The sequence below is a fragment of the Dendropsophus ebraccatus genome, chromosome 6, assembly GCF_027789765.1.
Source record: "Dendropsophus ebraccatus isolate aDenEbr1 chromosome 6, aDenEbr1.pat, whole genome shotgun sequence".
In the NCBI taxonomy this organism is placed as follows: domain Eukaryota; kingdom Metazoa; phylum Chordata; class Amphibia; order Anura; family Hylidae; genus Dendropsophus; species Dendropsophus ebraccatus.
In genome coordinates, this window is record NC_091459.1 from 54,234,858 (window position 1) to 54,257,824 (window position 22,967).

The 22,967-nt window shown below is 43.3% G+C and overlaps 1 protein-coding gene across 2 annotated transcripts in view; it reads right to left on the minus strand.

Annotated features, from left to right (window-relative positions):
• The window catches only part of MAP3K5 (mitogen-activated protein kinase kinase kinase 5), a 103,535-nt gene that overhangs the window by 74,829 nt on the left and 5,739 nt on the right, over positions 1–22,967 (minus strand). Inside the window, exons 2-3 of one of the 2 annotated variants that reach the window (XM_069975007.1) lie at positions 1,567–1,706; positions 408–431 (exon numbers count right to left, since the gene is read on the minus strand). In XM_069975007.1, coding sequence (XP_069831108.1) covers positions 408–431; positions 1,567–1,706 — 164 coding nt within the window. Of the gene's footprint in view, positions 1–407; positions 432–1,566; positions 1,709–22,967 lie in introns of those variants that run through there. The other variant, XM_069975006.1, reaches the window with a different exon arrangement.

Genomic DNA, 22,967 nt, shown 5'->3' on the forward strand with positions numbered 1-22,967 from the left:
ATGTCAAGGAGTCAGGAGCCTGAGAAGCAAGCAGGAGCGCAGCCAGGTAATGTCCATGTCAGGAACTGTCCAAACCAGGAGAGTTTTTCTAAGTGGATTTGCTTCTGATCTGGACAGTTCCTTTCGTGGACACAGGTGGCAGCACAGAGCGCTATGTCAGGTTTCCCCTTTAACATTATAGGGCTCGACTGACACATTGCTACCTTTTGCAGTAATGGTATAAGGGCTTTTTCTTTGTATTTTTGCTTTCTCAGGAAATACTACTTCACTAGATTATATGGAAAAGAAAAATAAGAAAATGACCTGCATGTAATAATTGTTCTGGAAACTTCTACAGCAGTAGAATTTCCCCTTACTTTAATAAAAATAATTGAAAACCAAAACTAATACATTATAAGGATACTTACGTTATTCTTTTGACAAATTATTTCCTAAACAGAAGAAAAGAATATAATTGAAGCAATCACAGTAACACTGGAAAATGAAGGTGAAAAGCAAATAAGTGGAAAAAAACAACAGGCCCTGAATAAAGGACATGATTACTACTACAGTTAACAAAGCTTTCATAGAATGGATGCAGATGCACTATGAACAATTTTTTAGCAGATTGCAGTTATAATAAACGGTCCTGAAAAATCACGGAACATGTGAATGCGGCCCAAAAATGTACCACTATAACTACTGAAATAAGATTTCCTGATCTGCGCCACTGCGCACATTGTAAGGGTGTCATCCATTCCTCCCATCTCAGCCCAGTTCTTGAGATCTCCTCCGGTTTCTACTTACAAACATCCGGTAGGGTGCACTGGAGGAGGGCCCAGTGCCGATATCTCCTCAGTGACGTGCCGCCTTCAGAATAAAGTCTGTCCCTGGCCTGGCGTGTCACTGAGGGGAAGAGATATTCGTACACTGAGGGCACTGGGCCCGCCTCCATTGCACCAAACTGGACATCTGCATAAGTACAAACCAGAGGAGATCTCAGGAACCAAATGGCGATGGGAGGAATGGACGGCACGGCAGCACCGATCAGCCGATATAGAAATCTTAATTGAGTAGTTATAGAAGTACATTTGCTTTAAAGATATAGGATACTTTTTGGATATTTCTAAATTTCTTCAGTCATCTGTCCTGGCTGGATGGCATTCCTGTCAATAAGATAGCTGCAGGTGGACTGGCTGCATTACATGTCTTGTTTTACGCAGAGAGGCCTGTCAATCACCCCCAGGGAGGGGGGGCCAAACTGCCATGAAGCCCCGCCTAGGTGACACTGTGCACCTCCACTTCCAAGACGTACCTGTCTGGAGGTGACAGCCCGCTCAGCCAATCACTGGCCACATCGCTGTCCTGTCTCAGTCAGTGATTGGCTGAGCAGTCTGTCACCCTAAGAGAAGTCTGCCTTGGAAGTGGAGGCAGGAACGCTCAGCCGGGTACTCAATGATGATCTAGGACGACACTGGGGGAACACAGAAAGGTAAGAATATGCTGTTCGTTATGTTCTCCCCATGGGCAGCAATATATGAAAAATTATTTTTGTTTGGAATATCCCTTTAATTAGCTTTTTCTTACCTTAAGAGACTGCAGAGTTTCAGAATTTGTGTCACAGTATAGGATTATATTATTAGCCATGCTAAAGCTTTCTCTAACACCAAGGTGGTAGAACAATGAAGGCTGGCGAAAAGCATCTGTCATTTCCACCACGGCTATATCTGCAATACACAGGAAAGGCAAGGTCAGGATATATTTACATACTAAATGAACAAAGTGTTGTAATAAAGAAAGATGGGTAACAAAGGGGATGTCCCTTTCTAATTGTTACGTCAGAGAGTGGTTTGCGGAAGAGATTCATCTTCAAACAAAAAATCCCCCACCCCTCCTCATGTGTTTGTATATATCATGTAAAAACCTAAAGCTTCTTAGCAGTGAGCATGCATAAGGCTCCTATATATTTTATAACAAAGCAACATTGATGAGAAAACTAAAAAATATACATTTCGCCATTAATACTGCTAGTCTTGTGTGTGTGAGGAGTTAAGTCACATGCAAAGCATTACCAAGGCAATACAAACACTCCACAGCCAGCGGAGTAATCCCACGTCCTGGGGGAATTCTGTATTTATGGGAATACATGAGACATGTCATTCTAATAATGTTTTTTCTAAAGGGAACAAAGCTCGCAGACTGCCTCACATGACATGGCGAACATACAAAGTTTATTTTCCCAGTAGTAATGGAATTATTTCCATAAAAGTAAGAAAGACAGAGTAAAAGACAAGACAGCACACTGGAAAACATAGATCCACTGGTTGTATATTTAATTCAATGAAATATAAAATGGGATTTAAAGATGTTGTCCAGGTTATTATAACCCCACTACAATATGATAACTGGGCATTCTGCCGGCGCTGCGGGGTACATGTCAGTAATGTATACTTATAATTTGGTGAGTAAAGAGGTAGGAAAAAAACATTGTGAGTACAGAAGAAACTTTTTTTGCCTAATTAAAACTATTACAGAGGATCCCTTTACATTAAAGGCATAAGACCAGTGAGAGCGTTGCTCGTTTGCAAGTGCCTTTACAAGGGAAGACAAATTGAGCAGCCAGGCTGCACAAACAATCCATGTATCATTCGTGATGTTATGGAAACTGACAGCACGAATACACATGTTCCATCCAGCCACTAAATCTTCAGGCTGCATGGCAGCGTTAAGATACAGCATCTGGAAGGGAGAGCCGAAAGAAAAGGATGCCCGATTACAGCAGCAGTCTTCTAGGTAAGTATGCTCCGCTGTGTGATCTGGAAACTGACAGCATGGATATATGTATATCTACTGTCAGTCTGTCTTTATACTTATCGGACTTACATCCTGTTTACACAGAGATGTGCAGGCAATGACGTTTAGCCAAAGATTAGGCGTTTTCCCCGTCCTCAGGTAATGATTGTCACTTTTACATAGGCCAATTATCAGCCACAAGAGTGTTTCTCATGTAAAAGTAAATGGCCCTTTATATTCGCTTGTACTAATCGTACCCAGAGAGTGGTGGTCAATGATTCCTACTCCGAATGGTCCCCGGTAATAAGTGGTGTACCCCAAGGGTCAGTACTGGGCCCTCTTCTGTTTAACTTGTTTATTAATGATATTGAGAATGGAATTAACAGCAATGTTTCTATCTTTGCAGATGACACCAAGCTTTGTAGTACAGTACAGTCTATGGAGGATGTGCAGATGTTACAGGATGACTTAGACACACTGAGTGTTTGGGCGTCCACTTGGCAAATGAGGTTCAATGTGGATAAATGTAAAGTTATGCACCTGGGTACTAATAACCCACATGCATCATATGTCCTGGGGGGAGTTACTCTGGGAGAGTCGCTGATGGAGAAGGATCTGGGTATACTTGTAGATAATAGACTACAGAACAGCACACAATGTCAGTCAGCTGCTTCTAAGGCCAGCAGGATATTGTCATGCATTAAAACAGGCATGGACTCACGGGACAGGGATATAATATTACCGCTTTATAAAGCTTTGGTGCGGCCTCATCTGGAGTATGCTGTCCAGTTTTGGACCCGATTCATAAAAAGGATGTTCTAGAGCTGGAGAGGGTACAAAGATGGGCAACTAAACTAATAAGGGGAATGGAGCATCTTAGTTATGAGGAGAGATTAAAAGAATTACATTTGTTTAGTCTGGAGAAGAGACGTTTAAGGGGAGATATGATTAATTTATTTAAATATATAAATGGCCCCTACAAGACATATGGGGAAAAGATCTTCCAGGTAAAACCCCCTCAAAGGACAAGAGGGCACTGCCTCCGCCTGGAGAAAAAAAGGTTCAATCTCCGGAGGCGACTAGCCTTCTTTACCATGAGAACTGTGAATCTGTGGAACAGTCTACCACAGGATCTGGTCACAGCAAAAACAGTAGAGGGCTTCAAAACAGGGCTAGACAAGTTCTTAGACCAAAATAATATAAATGCATATGTATAGAACCTATCACCCCTCCCCCTTCCCTGTATCCATCCCCTCCTTGGTTGAACTTGATGGACATGTGTCTTTTTTCAACCGTATTAACTATGTAACTATGTAACTATATTGATATCTGCAAAGATGTTTTAAATGACACTAAGTAAATTCATGAAATAGCTTTGTTTAATTTTTTCCATAATTTTCAAAATATCTGCTGCCTGTAAGTAAATAAATAAAAAAAAATCTTATTTATTTACACCCAGGGACTGAAGTCTCCTTAAAGGACAAGTCCGGCCAAAAGTATTTCTTAATATGTTATTACATAAGGAAAGAAATTCCTAATATACACTTATTATTGGAAATGCACATATACTGCTTTTTTCCCTCAATTTAGTAGATCATGGAGACTTCAATTTCTCTAAAAAAAAAATGTGACGTCACAAAGCGAACCAGAGCAGGGCTGGGTGTAATTCCCATGAAGCTACCAGCAGGGGGCGCAGTATATGGAGAATTTACATTGTAATTGGGTTGCAGTCATCCATAGCAGCTTGTGTACTCACCAGGTGTCAGAAACAGGCTCCCCGGCACCAGTCAAACCTGCACCGACTCCCCTACCCCCCCAAAGGACACCCCCCCCACACCCGTCCATCACACTGGCCACCCTCCCCTAGCCCTCCAGCACCCGTCCATGCTGCTGGCCGCCCTCACCTAGCCCCATCCATGCTGCTGGCCGCCCTCCCCTAGCCACATCCATGCTGTTGGCCGCCCCCCGCACCCGTCCATGTCACATGCCTATGGCCTCCCTCCCCGCTCTCTCTCCCGCTGCCCGGTCCTGCTCCCCTGCTCTCTCTCCCCCTGTCTCTCTCCCGCAGCAGTGAATGGCTATGTGCGGCTGAAGAGAGACAGCAGTGACCACGGTATAGCAGCGCTCTCCCCGCTGCACACAGGACCGGGCAGCGGGGTGAGTAATTGCAGTGGGAGAGAGCGGGGAGGGAGGCCGGAGGCAAGGACGGGTGCGGGGGTGGCGACCGCTGACATGGTCGGGTGCGGGGGGGGGGGGGGGGGGGGGAGCAGCATGGATGTGGCTAGGGGAGGGCGGCCAGCAGCATGGACGGGTGCGGGAGGGCTAGGGGAGGGTGGCCAGTGTGATGGGAGGGTGGGGGGGGGTCCTTTGGGATCTACTAAATTGAGGAAAAAAGCAGTATATGTGCATTTCCCATAATAAGTGTATATTAGGAATTTGTCTAACATATTAAAAAATACTTTTGGACGGACTTCTCCTTTAAGATGCAGTATATGCAATTTCTTGTTTGACCTCCAGGCTGAAGAACCAAAAGGTAAGTAAAAAGTTCAATCATCATAGTTTACAATGGATTGAATATAATAACTTAGAATTAAATACATTATTTGAAAATATTCCAGTATTTGAAATGAAGAATTAACCTTATTTTTTGTCACTTCTTATACTAACTATAAAGAAACAAAGCTGCATTCAAGAAAAGCTGAACTGTGACATTCAGAATCAAAGAACAGTATGTCTATGAATTACGACTTCCTGCCAAGTCAGAAATAATACAATAAAAAATGTCTTGTTAGCAAATTTTACAGCCAGCGGATGGAATAAAACACTAGTTTAGCTCACTACATCTCCATTCATTCTGATAAAGGCAAATTCTGCACCCCAACCCTTGTTAAACAAAGACGAAAAGCAACCCAAGGACTTAGGGCCCTATTACACGGAGTGATAATCGTCAGAATCAGGCACATTGCTACTACTCTGGACAGTTCCTGTCATGGACAGAGGTGGCAGCAGAGAGCACTGTGTCAGACTGGAAAGAATACACCACTTTCTGTAGGACAGGGGTAGGAAACCTCTTAGCTTTAGCTGTCCAGGCATGATGGGAGTTGTAGTTTTGCAACAGCTGGGGAGCCAAGGTTCCCTACCGCTGCTGTAGGGCATACAGCAGCTGAAAATACTGAAGATTTTTAAATAGAAGTAAATTACAAATTCATATAACTTCATGAAACCGGTAGATGAACAAAAAAAAGAAATTCACCCCTTTAATAGCCACTTCATTTTCTGCACACTAGTGAATGGTACAGATATGTGTGCACAACCTAAGCACACAAACAAACATGACTCAATGTAGACAAAGTAATGAAGAGCTCCTGAAGTCAACTGCACCGACACGTTACTGAAGTCTATATCAGGGCTTCTACTAAAAAATACCTTTAATTTGCAAAACTTGACTACAGGAGTAAAAAAACAAAAAACAAAACAGATCATGCATCTGAAATACACCTCTCTGAAAGAATAAGCAGAGAGGAGCTCACAATCATGTGAAGTGACACCAGAGATGGCAGGAAATTAATCAGCAAATCAAGCAAGTAGCTCAGAAACATAAAAGATTGTTGGCAGAAAAAGACACCTGGTCCATCTAGTCTGCCCTATTAGTATTTCCCTTCTTATTATCTTAGGACAGATGTATGTTTTTCCCAGATAGGTTTACATTCAGTTTTTGCAGATTAACCTACCGCATCTGCTGGAAGTTTAACTCTTCAGGAAAGTAATGCTGCGTTTACACGAAGCGATTATCGTGCAAATTCGCAAGATAACGATCGAATTCGAACGATAATCAACGCTGCAAACGATCAAACAACGAATGAGAAATCGTTCATTTTGATCTTACAACATGTTCCAAAATCGTTGTTCGCAAAAAATTCGCAGATCGTTCCGTGTAAACAGTCGTTCGCCAATTTAACCAATGTGTGAGATAGGCTTAAGCGATTGCAAAACGAATTTCAGTACGATATATCGTACCGTCTAAACGCTGACCGTTATGAAAAAAAAAAATCGTTACTCCGACATAGTTAATCGTACGATCGGGCTTTCTCTTCTTTCCTCCATTCTATACAGTTTCAAATCCTTAAAGGGAACCAATCAGCACAATTGTGCTGACTGGGCTCCCAGATAGGCTGCACAGACCTCACAGCTGGGTCTCCTCTGGTGTCGGGAGTTCCGGGCTCTGTAGCCTTCATGTCGGGTAAAATGCTTTTTAATCTCGCAGGCAAGGTAGGGCGAGATCCGTAAACTAGTCATCTGGACTGTAACTAGTCACGGTCCTCTGTCCTGTCAGAGCGCTCTGTGGGGCGGGTCCTGCGGAGCCCGCTGACAGGTCCAGATGACTAGCTCACGGCTCTCCCCCTGCATTTTACTCGACATGAAGAGTACACAGCCCGGAACCCCTGACACCATAACATATCTGGCTGTAAGCAGCCTTTCTGGGGGCCGAATCGGCACAAATGAGCTGATTGATTCTCTTTTAATATTTCTTGATATGATAGACAGTAAACACATCTACTAATAATAACGCTTTTATTTGTATAGCGCCAACTGATTCCGCAGCACTTTACACAGTTGGTCAATTTAGGTCCCAGTCCCCATTAGGGCTCCCAATCTAAATTGACCTATCTGTATGTTTCTAAAATGCAGCATGCTGAGGGTGTGGCATTTTTGGCAAACTGGGGTGTTTTTTCTACCATGGGATTGTTCTGGTTGTCTCAAAAAACGCCATTGCTGTGCATATGGATTTTTTTTTTTCTAGTGTTTTTGTGACCTTGTGTGGTCCAGCGACTAGTTCATGGGATGGCAGGGAAAAAAAAATCATTACACCTAAAAACATTCACACAAAGTAAAAAAAACACCAGAAATAATGCAAACACATGGGAAAAATGCGCCGCAATAGTGTTTTTTTTATGGCTTTTTTTTTTTTTGCTTCAAACAAGCCAAACAAAAAGTGTGTGTGAGTGCACCCTGAACCTGACTTTTGGTGAGGCCTCTCCCATACATGTCCATAATGTTGAGATTTTTTGCATTTATTTACAAAAAAAAAGGTAATATTTAAAAGTCTACACCAAAGAGGTACCACTTAAACTACAGCCCTCAAAAAGCCCCATTGATACATTTTCATTTATCAAAAAAAAAAAAATTCTAGTTTTGAAAGTATTGAAATAATACTAAACCTATGTAAACATTGTGTCATTGTAATCAACAATAATAAAGAATTAAGATAACATGCAGGTTTTACCTTTAAAAATACTGCGCAAAAATTCTGCAGTGTCACCCAACAAATAGTTTTTTTTGTTGCACTCCGGGACCGGTACGCCATTAAATCCAGAAGCTCTATAAGAAGCAAAGCTCGCTTCATAAAGGGTAAGGGCCCTATTCCACGGAGCGATAATCGGTCGAATCGGACGATTATCGCTCCGTGGACTAGAGACAACGATCAGCCGATGATCGTAGATATAGGTCCGGACCTATATTTGTCGGGCGCCAACAGCGTACCGCTACGTGGAATAGCGGTGCACGGCCGGCGACTGACGATATACATTACCTATGTATGGTGCAGGGCTCCTCTTCTCCTGCTTCTTCCCGGGTCCCGCACGCTCCTCCAGTGTCAGGGCGACCTGTGTCAGCTGACAGGCCGCTCAGCTAGTGATTGGCTGAGCGGCTTGTCAGCTGACACAGGCCGCCCTAAGGCTGGAGGAGCGCGCGGGACCCGGAAGAAGCAGGAGAAGAGGAGCCCTGCACCATGAATAGGTATGTATACTAGTTAAGCAAGAGCTGCAAGGACATCGGTAACGATGTCCTTGCAGCCCTTGTTTAACGATAATCGGGGCCGTGGAATAAGGCCAGTAAACGAGCGCTCGTTTATCGGGCCCCATCGGCCCGTGGAATACCACCCTAAGCAGCCGGGTCCACATAATCAATGATGGGCAGTAGCGATTGTGTTGCTGTTCATCATTAACTTCTTAAAGTGAATGTACCATCAAGTATTATTATTATTATTATTATTTTATAAAGTGCCCTTAATTCCAGAGTGCTATACAATAGATAGGGGTAATAAACAGGAACACTACAAGATCAAATAGCACACTGGTACATGGGGGAAGAGGACCCTGCCCGCGAGGACTTTTGGTGTGTTTACACAGACAGATTTATCTGACAGATTTTGGAAGCCAAAGCCAGGAATGAATAAGAAAAGAGGAGTAATCTCAGTCTTTCCTTTATGACCTGTTCCCTGTTTAAAGTCTGTTCCTGGCTTTGGCTTCAAAAATCTGTCAGATAAATCTGTCTGTGTAAACGCACCCTTAGGGTCCTATTACACGGAATGATTTTTACAGATTAACGATCGCAAACGAGATTGTTTATGGTTAACCTGAAATCGTTCACCATATTACACAGAATGATAACCGCTAGGGTCCATTTACACAGAAAGATTATCTGACAGATTATCTGCCAAAGATTTGAAGCCAAAGCCAGAAACAGACTATAAACAGAGATCCGGTCATAAAGGAAAGCATGAGATTTTTCCTATTTTTAAATCTATTTCTGGCTTTGGCTTCAAATCTTTGGCAGATAATCTGTCTGTGTAAATGGACCCTAAATTACGATCGTTACTACGATAGTTATTGCGATCATTACTATGATCGTTTACGCCTTCTGTTTCCAGCAAAACAATGAACAATGTGCAATTACACTGAACGATTAGATAACAAATGCGGAACTTGAGCGAACGATCAACGACATATGAACGATATTTCAATCGTTGCCTGCAATTACACAGAACGATTATAGTTTAAATAGGAACGATTTAACGATTTTTCGCACGATATTCGGCCCATGTAATAGGGCCCTTACAATCTATCAATACATATATGCATATTTTGTTTACATGACCCGATCAGCACCTGGTGACGCAGTATTTTTTTTTTTTTTTTGAAACGTCGCAGAGTTTCCCAGTTTCCACACTCGGCGCCATTCTTTTGCCATGTACCTACTGGGCTCTACACAATGAGGGCAGGCTCGCCCCCCCCCAATGTGATCACATCCCCCCCCCATGTGACCAGCTTTCTTCACACTGGGGGCGGTGGCCCACCCCCAGGATATAGAGCCCGGCCGGCGTGCACAAAAAGAATGGCGCAGGGCCTGAGAACCGGAGCGGCGTTTCAGATAGTACATTTGCTTTAAACACTACCGCAGTGTGAAAATGGCAGTGAGAGGAGCATAGCACTGACCAGTGTATGTAGTCTTATGATTGCTTATAATAGTCCTTAAGGGAACTTAAAGGGGTATTCCACTCAAACTTAACTTTTGATATGTTGCTGCCCATGGTGAGACTAACAATTCATTCCATACTTGTTATTATCTACTTAGTCTCCTTCCCTAAGTTCTCAGCTGCTGCTTTCTGCTGAAGACACAGAAATCTATGTATGAGCTTTTCTGGCTGGCTTTTTCTGCAACTCTGTACATAGTTACATAGTTACATAGTTAATACGGTTGAAAAAAGACACATGTCCATCAAGTTCAACCAAGGAGGGGATGGATACAGGGAAGGGGGAGGGGTGATAGGTTCTATACATATGCATTTATATTATTTTGGTCTAAGAACTTGTCTAGGCCGGTTTTGAAGCCCTCTACTGTTTTTGCTGTGACCAGATCCTGTAGCTTCTTTGTAGTGCTGGGAGGGTTATTCTGAGGTCAAGTTGCTAATGAACTCACTGTGATTAACCCTCACAGCATTACATAAAAGAAACAATGCTGCAGATAAAGCCAGCCAGGGACTTGTACACCATCTGTCACAGAAGGAAGGGGGGGGGGGGGGGGGGAGACTAAATAGATAGTAACAAGAAAGGAAGAAATTGTTAGTCTCACCATGGGCAGCAACATATCAAGTTAGGTTTGAGTGGAATCCCCCTTTAAGTTTTTTTTAAATTATGTTAGTAAGTAAAGTGTTAAAAAAAAAGTAGATAAAGCCCCTCCACTAATATAAGTTTTAAAGGGGTATCTAGCGCTACAAAAACATGGCTACTTTCTTCAAGAGAGAGCTCCACTCGTGTCTCTAGTTTGGGTGTAAGATTTGTAACACCATTGAATTGAACAGAGCTAAATTGCAAACCACACCTGAACTGGCCGTGGAGAATTGTAGCGCTGGATAACCCCCCCCCCCCCCTTAATCACCCCTCTTTACCAGTTTACAAATAAAACATGTAAAATAAATAAACCTATTTAATATCATAGTGAGGGCAATTGTCTCATCTATATAAAAGATATAAAAATATCCCAGAAAAGAGGAAAAAAGGATTGCTGATTTTTTTGTCACTTTATCTATAAGAAAAAAAAAAACAATCAAAATCTTCAATCTATACAAATATGATAGTAATAAAAACTAGATGCTGTTGGTGGAAAAAAATTACAGCTCAAACAGCCTCGAAGGTAGAAAAATTATGGCTCTTAGAAGGCAAGAAAGAAAAAAACAAATATGCAAAAATTTAAATTGGCCCAGGCCTTACAGGGGTTCTTTGATTAAAACTTAGGAAACGGAACAACTAAGAGACTGTGGCCATCCGACCTCCAAACCCCCTGGCTATCTTACACATGTTGGAGTTGTATTGCACTACTTTTGCAATACTGCAGCATCTTCACAGATCAGGCCCTGGCTTCTTTGTTTTGGGGTTTTAATTTTTGATCAGAACCCTTTTAAGGCCAAAATCCGCTGTGTCCTTAAGAGGTTAAAGTAATTCCTCACCTAAAGTTGGCTCCATAGAAACATTACTTTGCGTATATGTTTTCAACAACAGTGACTAAGCAGTTTCATCAGCGGAGCATGTGGCTGATCTCTGACTATGACTAAGCCATGTGAAAAACTACACTGTTTGTTACATCTGTCTGAAGTAATAGTTATAGAGTCAATACCACAAAAGGACAACAAGATAGCAGCAGGAAATCACAAGTTGTATAAATAAAAGGGAACTCCAGTTAGGTTGTTATAGATCTCATTCCCTTTAGTCAGTATGTTGTTTGTAAGCATTACAGTCATGTGTCCTGGGCCCTGTAAGTTCTCTGCTAGTACACATGAAGAAACTTCAAGCTGACCTCAGGATGGCTGTCTACAGATGTATATGCTGTATATGTTAAGAAGAAAGCGGAGAGAGAAAAAAATGTAATGGGAGTGAGGAGCTGCAAGCTGACAGCCGATGGATGACCTGATATATTCAATACTCACTTGGAGACTGTCTAGACCCAATGAACTAAATGCCAGAAATGTAACTCCTTACTGCCCAAAGTGGGGGCTGTATTTTTATTATTTTTATCCATTCACTGTTTACAATAATTGTTATTTGTAGTCCACATTGTTAGCAGAACAACAGTTTTTTCTTTTTCTGTTAAGTTTATTTAATACAGTTGATTTAGGGTACGTTCACACTTACCGGATCCGCAGCTGAATTTCTGCTGCGGATCCGCAGCAGATTTCATTTAATTAACTGAACACAGCATCAAATTTGCACCATCAAATCTGCTGCGGATCTGCTGCGGATCCTGTAGGTGTGAACGCACCCTTAGGCTATGTTTACACTGCGTATAAATCCGTCCGTAGTGTGAACCGCGAATATACGCACGTAGTTTTGAGGTTGATGCGTTCGTTTGAAAGTATACGATTACCACCCGATGAATCCATGGATGGCTTTTAACTTTTGATGAAAGAATAAAGAATAATTTTACAGTACGGGGTGAGTGCGCTCCTGTTTTTCTCTTTTTAGTTGTTATAGCATGAACTTTGGCTATTTTGTGAGCAGCACCACGACCCCCTATCCACCATATGAGTCCAGCCTACTATCCTCCTCCTCCCCCACAAGTATGTATCTGTGCAGGCACTGTGACTGTTTTTCCGTTTGATCTACGTATGAGCTTACAGCCGGATCGTATACGGCGGCGTGAAAAATGAACAAGACCATTGTTTGAGGACGGAAATGTTGAAACTCACGGCCGTGGATTTCCATGCGGTCCCGTACGAAGTACTTATTTCTGACAAATTGAACTTGATTTTTCGATCCAAAAGGTTCTGTGTGGTTTACGGGGCTGGGCGAAGATTTCCAAGTAAATGACCTGCCTCAGATCGCTTAGAAACAAGCTAGGGAAGCATAACTGTACTACGGGCGTATGTTCGCGGTTCGTACGCATCCGGCCGTATGTCGATTTTTCGCACACCCGTAGTTTCAGCCGCACATGTACGGCAGCGTAAGACCTGCATACGGATTTGTACGCAGTGTGAACATAGCCTTAAAATGATATTGTCAGCCCCCTACTCTATGTGCGGTTCTCCGCACCATCCACAAGCCTAGACGCTACACATTTGACATATACCTGTATAACACTTGTCTGACTTCATTTCATCAGTGGACAGTGTCATCCAGGCAGGGCTTGCTGGGGAGAAGGGGCACAACTGCCATGAAGCCCCTTCTAGAAGACCATGTCCACTTTTTTCTGTAAATTCTGTGATTTATCTAAAAAATTTATTATTTTTATTGCCATTTTTTTACACGCATTTGTCTTTCTGTGGCATTTTATTCAGCATTTTTTAACTCATATAAAGAACAAAAAATCATACATGGAGTAATCTGTGTTTCCACAAACACACAAGTGACTCAAAAAGATCCAAAAATCTAAATGTTGTTATTTAAAAATGTAAACAAAAGAACATTAAAAACATGAAAACACTGTATGTGGACAGTCAGTATAGGGGAGGTCTAGACTAAACAGTTTACCCAACAGCATACCCAGACCATTTCCATTCATTCCAACAGAATGCACGGACTCTACTACTGACTACTGTATGTTTGGTCCATTTTATAACTTATGTCGTAATTTTGGCTGCTCCAACTTTCTCTAAATTCTCTGCCTGCCCTGACTAGCGTCTGATGCTTGTCTTTGAATGAACACTGGTTGTAATGATTCATGAACATTTATCACATGTGATATGTGGCTTTCTTCATCCCTAAGCTTATACTGTCATATAGTCCACTATAGCTAGCGCAAACTATTTAAGGAATTTAACCCTATCGGCTCTAAGTGCACACCTACTTGGAGAGGCAATATGGAGCTCTGTGCAGAAATTGGCATAAATAAACTAAGGGTCCTATTCCACCGGACGAGCAGGACCCGATCAACAACATAAACATCGTTTACTGGACCTATTCCACAGCCCCTATGATCGTGAAACAAGGGCTGCAGGGAGATCATTACTGATGTCCTTGCAGCCCTTGCTTCATACATTACCTGTCTGGGCGCAGGTCTTCTTCTCCTGCTCCCGCGCGGCAGCATCGGCTTTGAAGCGGGGCTGTCTGAACTGTCAGACCGCTCAGCCAATCACTGGCCGGGACTGCCGTGGCCAGTGATTGGCTGAGCGGTCTGTCAGTTCAGACAGCCCCGCTGCAGGTAATGTGTGGTTCTGCTGAAATAGTCGGTCGCCGCTGCGCACCGCTATTAAACCGTAGCGATGCGCTGGTGGCGAACGACGATTTTAGGTCTGAACCTAAATGAATGATCAGCCGATGACACGATCATTGGCTCATCATTCTCTTTATTCCACGGAGCGAAAATCGGCTGAATCGGGCCGATTATCACTCCTGTGGAATAGGCCCCTAAGGAGCCAGTGATTGGGCAACGAACATGTGAACCATCATTCATCAGCTGATTTAGGGCCCTATTACACCAACAGATTATCTGACGGATTTTTTTAAGCCAAAACCCGGAATGAATTTGAAGAGAGGAGAAATCTAAGTATTTCCTTTATTACCTGTTCTCTGTTTATAGTCCATTCCTGGCTTTGGCTTAAAAAAAAAATCTGTCAGATATCTGTTGGTGTAATAGGGCCCTTAATCTTTAGGGCTCGTTCACACAGAGCAAAAGCAGCTGAATTTCTGCGCTGAATCAGCGCTAAAATTTCAACCGTTAAAATAGGTGCAGAGCTAATTTCCATTGTGTTGAATGGAAATTCTTCTCCACAGTTCACACTGTGGAATTTCAGCGCTGAACGCTCCGCGGCTAATCCGCTTTCTGCCAGCAGAATGAACATGTTCATTCTTCCGCTAGCGGAAGCCTATACAAATCATGCCATTTCTGGTCAGCTTCTCTCTGCTCAGCTCAGCTTTTTTTCCTCTGCCAGCTCGGAGGTGATCTGAGGTGAAAATTCAGGTACCATATAGTCTAGTCTCCAAAGTCTGCAAAATTGTTGTTGGCATCTCCCTCTATTATTACTCTCCGAATACTCGCTGAATTTCAGCGCTGAATGCATGCGGAATCAGCGCGGATTCCTCGAGTATTCCGCGTTAAATATGCAGGGATTCCGCTTACATTCTGCTCGGAATTCAGTGTCAGTTGATTTCAGGTGGAAATATTTCCTTGCGTAATCTGCCCCTTTTGCTCTGTGTGAACGTAGCCTTAGGCTGTGTTCACACATGTTGGAGTTTCATTGCAGTACTGTTGTGGTACTCCAGCATCTTCACAGAAATTATGCAGTACTACAATGAAAACTGCAGTGTGTGAACACAGCCTTATGGTCCATTTACACAGAGCGCCAATCGATCGTTTAATTATTTTGAAGCAACAATTACATTTTTATAACGATCAGCGTTTGGATCAGGGGTGTCAAAGTCAATCACACAGTGGGCCAAAATGAAAAAATTGGACAAAGTCGCAGGCCAACCTTGATAATTATTGAAGCACAATACGCGCTGTACGCGCTGAAGAATGAACATGTTCATTCTTCAGCGCGGACAGGGCAGGAGCGCGCGCCTCCCATAGACTCCCATTATGAGCGGGAGGCTAACGGCATTCCGCGGCGGACAATTCCGTCGCGGAATTCCGCTAGCTTTGCTCAGTGGGAACGGGGCCTATCTCTGTAACAGCAAGTTCTGACAATATAAATTCTAACTGCATTGTTAGAATTTGTGGCTGGTCAGGGATTGTGCTGCCCCCCATGCTCTCTCCCCAGATATACACTCACCGGCCACTTTATTAGGTACACCTGTCCAACTGCACGTTACCACTTAATTTCTAATCAGCCAATCACATGGCGGCAACTCAGTGCATTTAGGCATGTAGACATGGTCAAGACAATCTCCTGCAGTTCAAACAGAGCATCAGTATGGGGAAGAAAGGTGATTTGAGGGCCTTTGAACGTGGCATGGTTGTTGGTGCCAGAAGGGTTGGTCTGAGTATTTCAGAAACTGCTGATCTACTGGGATTTTTACGCACAACCATCTCTAGGGTTTACAGAGAATGGTCCGAAAAAGAAAAAACATCCAGTGAGCGGCAGTTCTGTGGGCGGAAATGCCTTGTTGATGCCAGAGGTCAGAGGAGAATGGGCAGACTGGTTCGAGCTGATAGAAAGGCAACAGTGACTCAAATAGCCAACCGTTACAACCAAGGTAGGCAGAAGAGCATCTCTGAACGCACAGTACGTCGAACTTTGAGGCAGATTGGCTACAGCAGCAGAAGACCACCCGTTACTAGCATGGTGTACCTAATAAAGTGGCCGGTAAGTGTATCTCCCGACCACAGCGGGTCCCAGAAGTTTTGACAAGTTAAAAGTTATTTTTGATGACCGATATCTTCCTCTCCATAAAAATAGTGTTAATTATTGCATTAATAATTTCCAGGAGACCCAGTGCTTCCTCTTAGACCTCTTAGATTGCTTTTCTCCCATAGTACAATATTTTTGCCTCCACTATATTTTCAAACTCATCCCCAGTGACTTCCTCCTAATAAACACTTTATATTTTACATCTGGCATTCATACTATGGACTCTTCAAAATGAGAGAAAATACTGATGACAAAACAAATTAACACACCGGCCCATACAGCATTATGTGTACTACCCAGTTACTGAATGGACTGTTGTACAGAACAAGCACTTTTACCCTTGTGTCATCCCTATGTGTTTATAGATTGTGAGTTTTTGCAAGTAGGACAAACAATAAAATTGCTAAAGGGGTTATGGAGCCTATAAATATTAATGGCTTGATGCTCTTGAGCAAGGTCCATCTCCTGGTATTCCTGCCATTTAGCTATGTAAAAATTCTTCTAAACTCACAAGAGCGCTGCAGCCTCAATGTTTATATTGGCTGCGGGCTGGATTATACTGGTAAACGCTGTACTGTATGTAGAGGTGATGTACAGTGCTGCAGCCATCGCTGTTCCATTCACCTACGCTTCTAAAGAATTCAAATATATGGGCATTGTGTGAGTGTTTCGTATTTATTATAGACAGATTGTCATCTAGTCTGCCCTTATAGTATCTCCTTTATTTTCATCTTGGGATTGACATATATTTATCCCACACAGTTTCAAATTTGCGTTTTACATACCAGTCTTAAAAGAAATCTATTAGCAAATAAGGGGTGCTAACCTAGTCTGCTGAAGCCAAATTGTAAGCAGAAAGTGGCGAACAATAATGCAAAATGAAGAAAACATTGATGCTGATTAAAACCTAACCAACATGTGTAACATTTACTAAGAGGTATATAGATTTGCATTTTACTTCTATTTAAAAATCTCCAGTCCTCCAGAACTTATCAGCTTCTGTAGGTCTTGCAGGAAGTGGTGTATTTCTTCCAATGTGACACAGTGCTCTCTGCTGCCAACTCAGTCCATGTCAGGGACTGTCCAGAGCAGGAGAGGTTTTCTATGAGGAATTGCTACTGCTCTCAACAGATTCTGCAGAAGCCTACCGGAAGCCCAAGGACAAGGGCCTGCGGGCCCTAAGATGTCGCAGACCGGCTAAGGATCCACTCCATACAGGCAACATGAGCCTCCAACAAGTGGTGTCCACTATAGACTTTATAAATCACTAGTGTCATCACCCGATAGACCACCGTGAGGACTGCACTAAATCTGCCAGAACTTATTCGCGTGATTTCTGTGGTGTGCAAGGGCCCATAGGGTCCATTTACACAGAAAGATTATATGACAAATTATCTGCCAAAGATCTGAAGCCAAAGCCAGGAACAGACTATAAACATAATATAAACTTGTAGCTATAGCATGGGGCAGGATCCACCTGTCAACATTTAGTGTGAGTAGACCCTTAAAGAAATTCGAATGAATGAATTTGGTATTACACATACATTCTTCAAAACATGCATCAGTGTCATTTTCGGATCTATCAAAACTACAGTACAAGCAAATTCAGCCCCCACGCCTCTCCCTACTGACGTAGACCTGCAGGCATTGCTCACACCCACTAGACTCTCCTTAGCCGGCTAAAGGAGATCCATTTTGGTAAGCTGAAACCTGTCCAGGAGTAACAAGATACAAAGCCCCAGAAGAAAAATGATGTCAAACCTACAAATTCTAAAACTTGCTTAACAGGTTTGTGATTCCGTAGCCTCCCCATGATAAATGGGGCCTTTAAACCATGCTCCAGGGAACAGAAAAGTATTTCAGGAATAAATCATTAACATACATGTATAAAACAATGTATAGAATGGCTTAAACAGACCTTATATAAACTACAGGTAACAAGATATGAGTGATGACTGAACTTGCCAAACGTTTGGGTTCGTCCCAACCTGACCCCTTGGCATTTGACTCCCAGTCAAGAACAGGTGTAGATTTCTGGCATGATTCACGCCGTAAATAAGGTGTAATCACTATAAATCAGGCGCGGGAGGAGGCAAAATCTGCACCTTTTCCCTGGTGTACGCCAAAATGCTCAATGATAAATCTCGCCCAATGAAAGGAACCAGAAGCAGTTTCTCTCTGTTCTCTGTGTGGTGGTGGTGACCCATATCTGCAGCTCAGCTCCTGTTCAAGTGAATAGCAGCAAAGCTGCAATTACAGGTCACCACGACTGCAGTATGGGCACCGGGCATTCCCTAGAAGGGGTCTGAGACAGGTTGCGGGTGCACATCAATAATCTTGTCAGGTCTGAGGCTACGCAGAGGGCTACGGATGAAAGAAAGTAGGCTTAGACCCAAGACTCCCAAACAATTTTACTTTCAACCTGGAGCCCTGGGAACAAAATGCTAGCTCCTCCATTACTGAAAGATCCAGATGTCCTGAAACTTTCCTCGAAATCTTCTGTTCCATGATAAACGCCCTTCCTCCAACAGCAAAGAATTCCCAGAATCCAAATATCTCATTCAGCTCCATTACCTTGTAAAGACACAGAGAACAACTTCTTCTGCGTAACGTACAGCAGCTGGAGCAGACGCTTCTCAGGCAAATTAAATATAAACTTTGACTGGAAAATGTTACTTGGAAAATGTGACTTGGTGATCTGATCCGAGCTCATATGCACTATTTAGGTTACGCCAAAAAGCACAAAACGATAAAGTAAGTTTGTTCTTTCACAACAAGGGCTATTTACTACAGCTCTATAAAAGTCTTATTTCCTGGGACAGTGTCACAAAGGCGTGTCTGTGACAAAGCTGGTGCCCGCCACGCTCCACCACGGCTCCTAATCTAAAGAGTTACAGAGCTGGTGTTCGTGCCACACTTTGCATGCATCCTCCTTCCTCTTCATGAATAATCAATGCTGCCCAGCCTTCTGCTCGCTCAGCTGTCAGATTGCAGATCAGTCCTCTGTAGGCAGTTTATGTCTGAAAGAATCTCTTCTCCCTAATGTGTTGGAGCTGTGGTCCAGGGGTAACTCACCTGTCAAGAGACCTGCCAGCAGCTCATTCTCTGGTTCGAATCCCCTGATCGAAATTAAATAGATGTCTTTTTTCTCATTATTCTATAATTTTTAAGGCTATGTTCACACAGTATTTTTGCTCACTATTTTGGTCAGTATTTTGCAACCAAAACCAAAAATCGGACGATTTTTTAAAATAACATTAATTATTTGCCAATAAATGTCAGCCAGCCACTCATTTTCAACAATCTGAGAACATTTTTGGTTTTGGTTGCAAAATACTGACCAAAATAGTGAGCAAAAATACTGTGTGAACATAGCCTTTCTGTGTTTTCAATCCACTTCTGGTTTTGGTTGCAAAATACTGACCAAAAATACTGTGTGTGAACATAGCCTTAAAAATGATACAATAATGAGGGAAAAAAAGACATCTATTTAATTTCCATCAGAGGATTTGAACCAGAGAATGATCTTCTGGCATGTCTCTAGACAGGTGAGTTACCCCTAGACCACAGCTCCAACACATTAGCCAGAAGAGATTCTTTGTGACATAACCTGCCTACAGAGGACTGATCTGTAATCTGAAAGCTGAGCGAGCAGGAGGCCGGGCAGCATTGATTATTCTTGAAGAGGGAGGAGGATGCATGCAAAGTGTGGCACGAACAACAGCTCTGTGACTCTTTAGTGCAGTAGGAGATATAAGATTGTACATAATCCGCTGCACGGAAAATTACCAAAAAGGCACCATGCTCACTGGGGGCTGCCAGCTACAGCACACTGTCAGCACCTTAGGTAGTCCCCGGGAGCTGACGGATTCCCTTTAAATTGCTCATTCTCATCTATGCAATGCAATATATGTGAGATCAGTGAGAAACTTCGGCAGTGACGGAAGGTAAGTATAGACCATAAAGGGGTAGTGCGGAGGTAAAGAAATATTCACAGAATAACACATATACAACGTTGTAATGTATGTTATGTCTGTGAATGGCCCCCTTCCCTGTGTCCCACCACCCCCACCCGTGTACCCGGAAGTGAGGTGCGCTATACTCACCTGTCACGTGCCGACACCAGTCTCCGATCTTCATTCAGTGACGTCTTCTTCGGCCGGCCGGCGAACAGCTCCGTCTGTTCCGAATGCTGGCCGCCCTCTGCAGCGTCATCCGATGCTCAGCCGCGATTGGCTGAGCATAACTGTGCTCAGCCAATCGCGGCTGAGCACAGTTGTGACAGGGGGGACGTGCGGCAGCGACTCGGCCGTCCGTCCGAAGATAACGTTTGGCACAAAATGGCGAACGGCCCTCGACACGGATCAGGTAATGTATAATGCACCACACACTTCCGGGTACACGGGTGGGGGTGGTGGGACATGGTGAAGGGGGCTATTCACAGACATAACATACATTACAAAGTTGTATAACTTTGTAATGTGTGTTATTCTGTGAATAATTTTTTTGCGCCGCACTACCCCTTTAAGCTTCTGATGTGACACCAACAATCCGCAATCACATTGGGAGAAGGGCGCCGATTGGGCACCTGTCATTCTTTTATTACAATGCAGATTTACATTGAGGCATTAAAAGGGTTAAACTACTGGCACCAGTGGGATCATTGATTTCAGCCTTTAGCAGCGTGGGTCTGCTACACACAGCAGACAACTCCCGATTCGTATGAAGTATGTTCCACGCTTTTCACCCCTCCATTTAAAACATAATAATAATAATAATAATACTTTATTACCAATACCTCACAGCAGTCTCATATCCTACCAGCAGTTCAATTATTGGGCGCGGGAAAAATTCAGGAAGATACTGTGACCAGGCCAAAGCAGCAGTAAGCGTACACAGGTATGTATAATACTTTACTACTATTTTACACTAAAGACAAGGGATGCACAGATATTGCTAACGAAATATATGTGCACGATAGTCGAGAGGTGTAATAGGCTCAGTAAACAGGCATTGATCTAGCAGGGGAATTTTAGCAGAGTTAATAGCTTCCATATACTTTAGTCAGAGGTTACCTGAACCTCCCAATGCTTACCTGCACATGCTGTGCTTCTTCATTGTGCTCCTGCTTCAGTCTAATGGTCCAGGTGGGCAGCGGGCAGTCGGCAGGTAATGGCGCGTTTACACAGGCAGATTTATCTGACAGATTTTGGAAGCCAAAGCCAGGAATGGATTTAAAAAGAGGAGTAATCTCGGGCTTTCCTTTATGACCCGTTCCCTGCTTCTGGTCTGTTCCTGGCTTTGGCTTAAAAAATCTATCAGATAAATCTGCCTGTGTAAACGCACCATAAAGATTTGCAATTTTTTTATTTTAAGCAGCCCGGCAGTCAACTAGTTAAATATGGCCGTCACTACATTCTCGCAGTGGATTGAAATCTGTTGTGAATGCGGTACGTTACGTGTAAACACACCTAAGGGTACAAACCCACACACCGTATATGCAGCTTATTTATTGCTGCGATACGCAGCAAATACGCAGCAAATACGCAACAAATACGCAACAAATACGCTGCAGATTAGATCAAAATAACTGAACACAGCATCAAATCTTCACCATCAAATCTGCTTCAAATCTGCTGCGTTTTTGCTGCGTATACGGTGTGTAGGTTTGTACCCTAAAGAGATAAACCACTGCTGGAGCCATCTAGCAGCAGCTTACCCTACTCTTCTAAATTGAGAACACATGAACATTCAACCGCGCTGAACATTTATGTGTGTAGGGTTCAGCACTTCAGCTGACCAATATTAAAAGGAGAACTCCGGACAGGACCACTTTTTTCACAATGACCGAGGAGGGGGTGGGTAAAAAAATTACATCCACTTAGCTCTCCGGTTCCAGTGCTGGTGCCCGTATTCTGCCACTCTGGCCTCCTGGCCTGGTCTATAGACGAAACTTGTGATGTCACGTCACAGGCCTGCTCAGCCAGACAGTGGTAGAGGTGGGATGCTGCTACAGGCACTGACTGGCTTAGCGGGCCTGCCACGTCACATTCCAAGTCCTGTCTATAGACAAGAAAGTGGCCGGGGACCAGAGTGGCAGAATGCGGGCACCAGCCCTGGAGCCGGGGAGAGGTAAGTGGATGTTATTTTTTTTCACCCAGCCGCTCCCAGGGCATTTGGAAGAAAGGGTCCTGTGTTTTTTCTTTAAACGGTGTAAGGGCACAGTAAATACCCTGGTTTTGCAGCAGAGAAGCAGTCAGATCCCTTTTCCTTTTTATTTTGCGTTCGCTTAGTGACTTTTTATTTCCTGGCTACAAAATGATGCAAATGCGTGCCTCAAGCATATATAACACACAACCATTTTAAGGCCTGCTAACAATAACCAAGATGCCATATAGTTTACAAGGATTATTCTAAAGGTTAAATAGGATGTACCATCAGGTACACTCTCTTTAAAATTACACATGAATCTAATGGCGCCATCATGGCATTCCCGTGTACGGCACCATTCTATTCATGGTTACCGGGCCGTGTTAAAGCACTGGAGGGGGGCCAGCCCGCCGCCAGTGGGAGG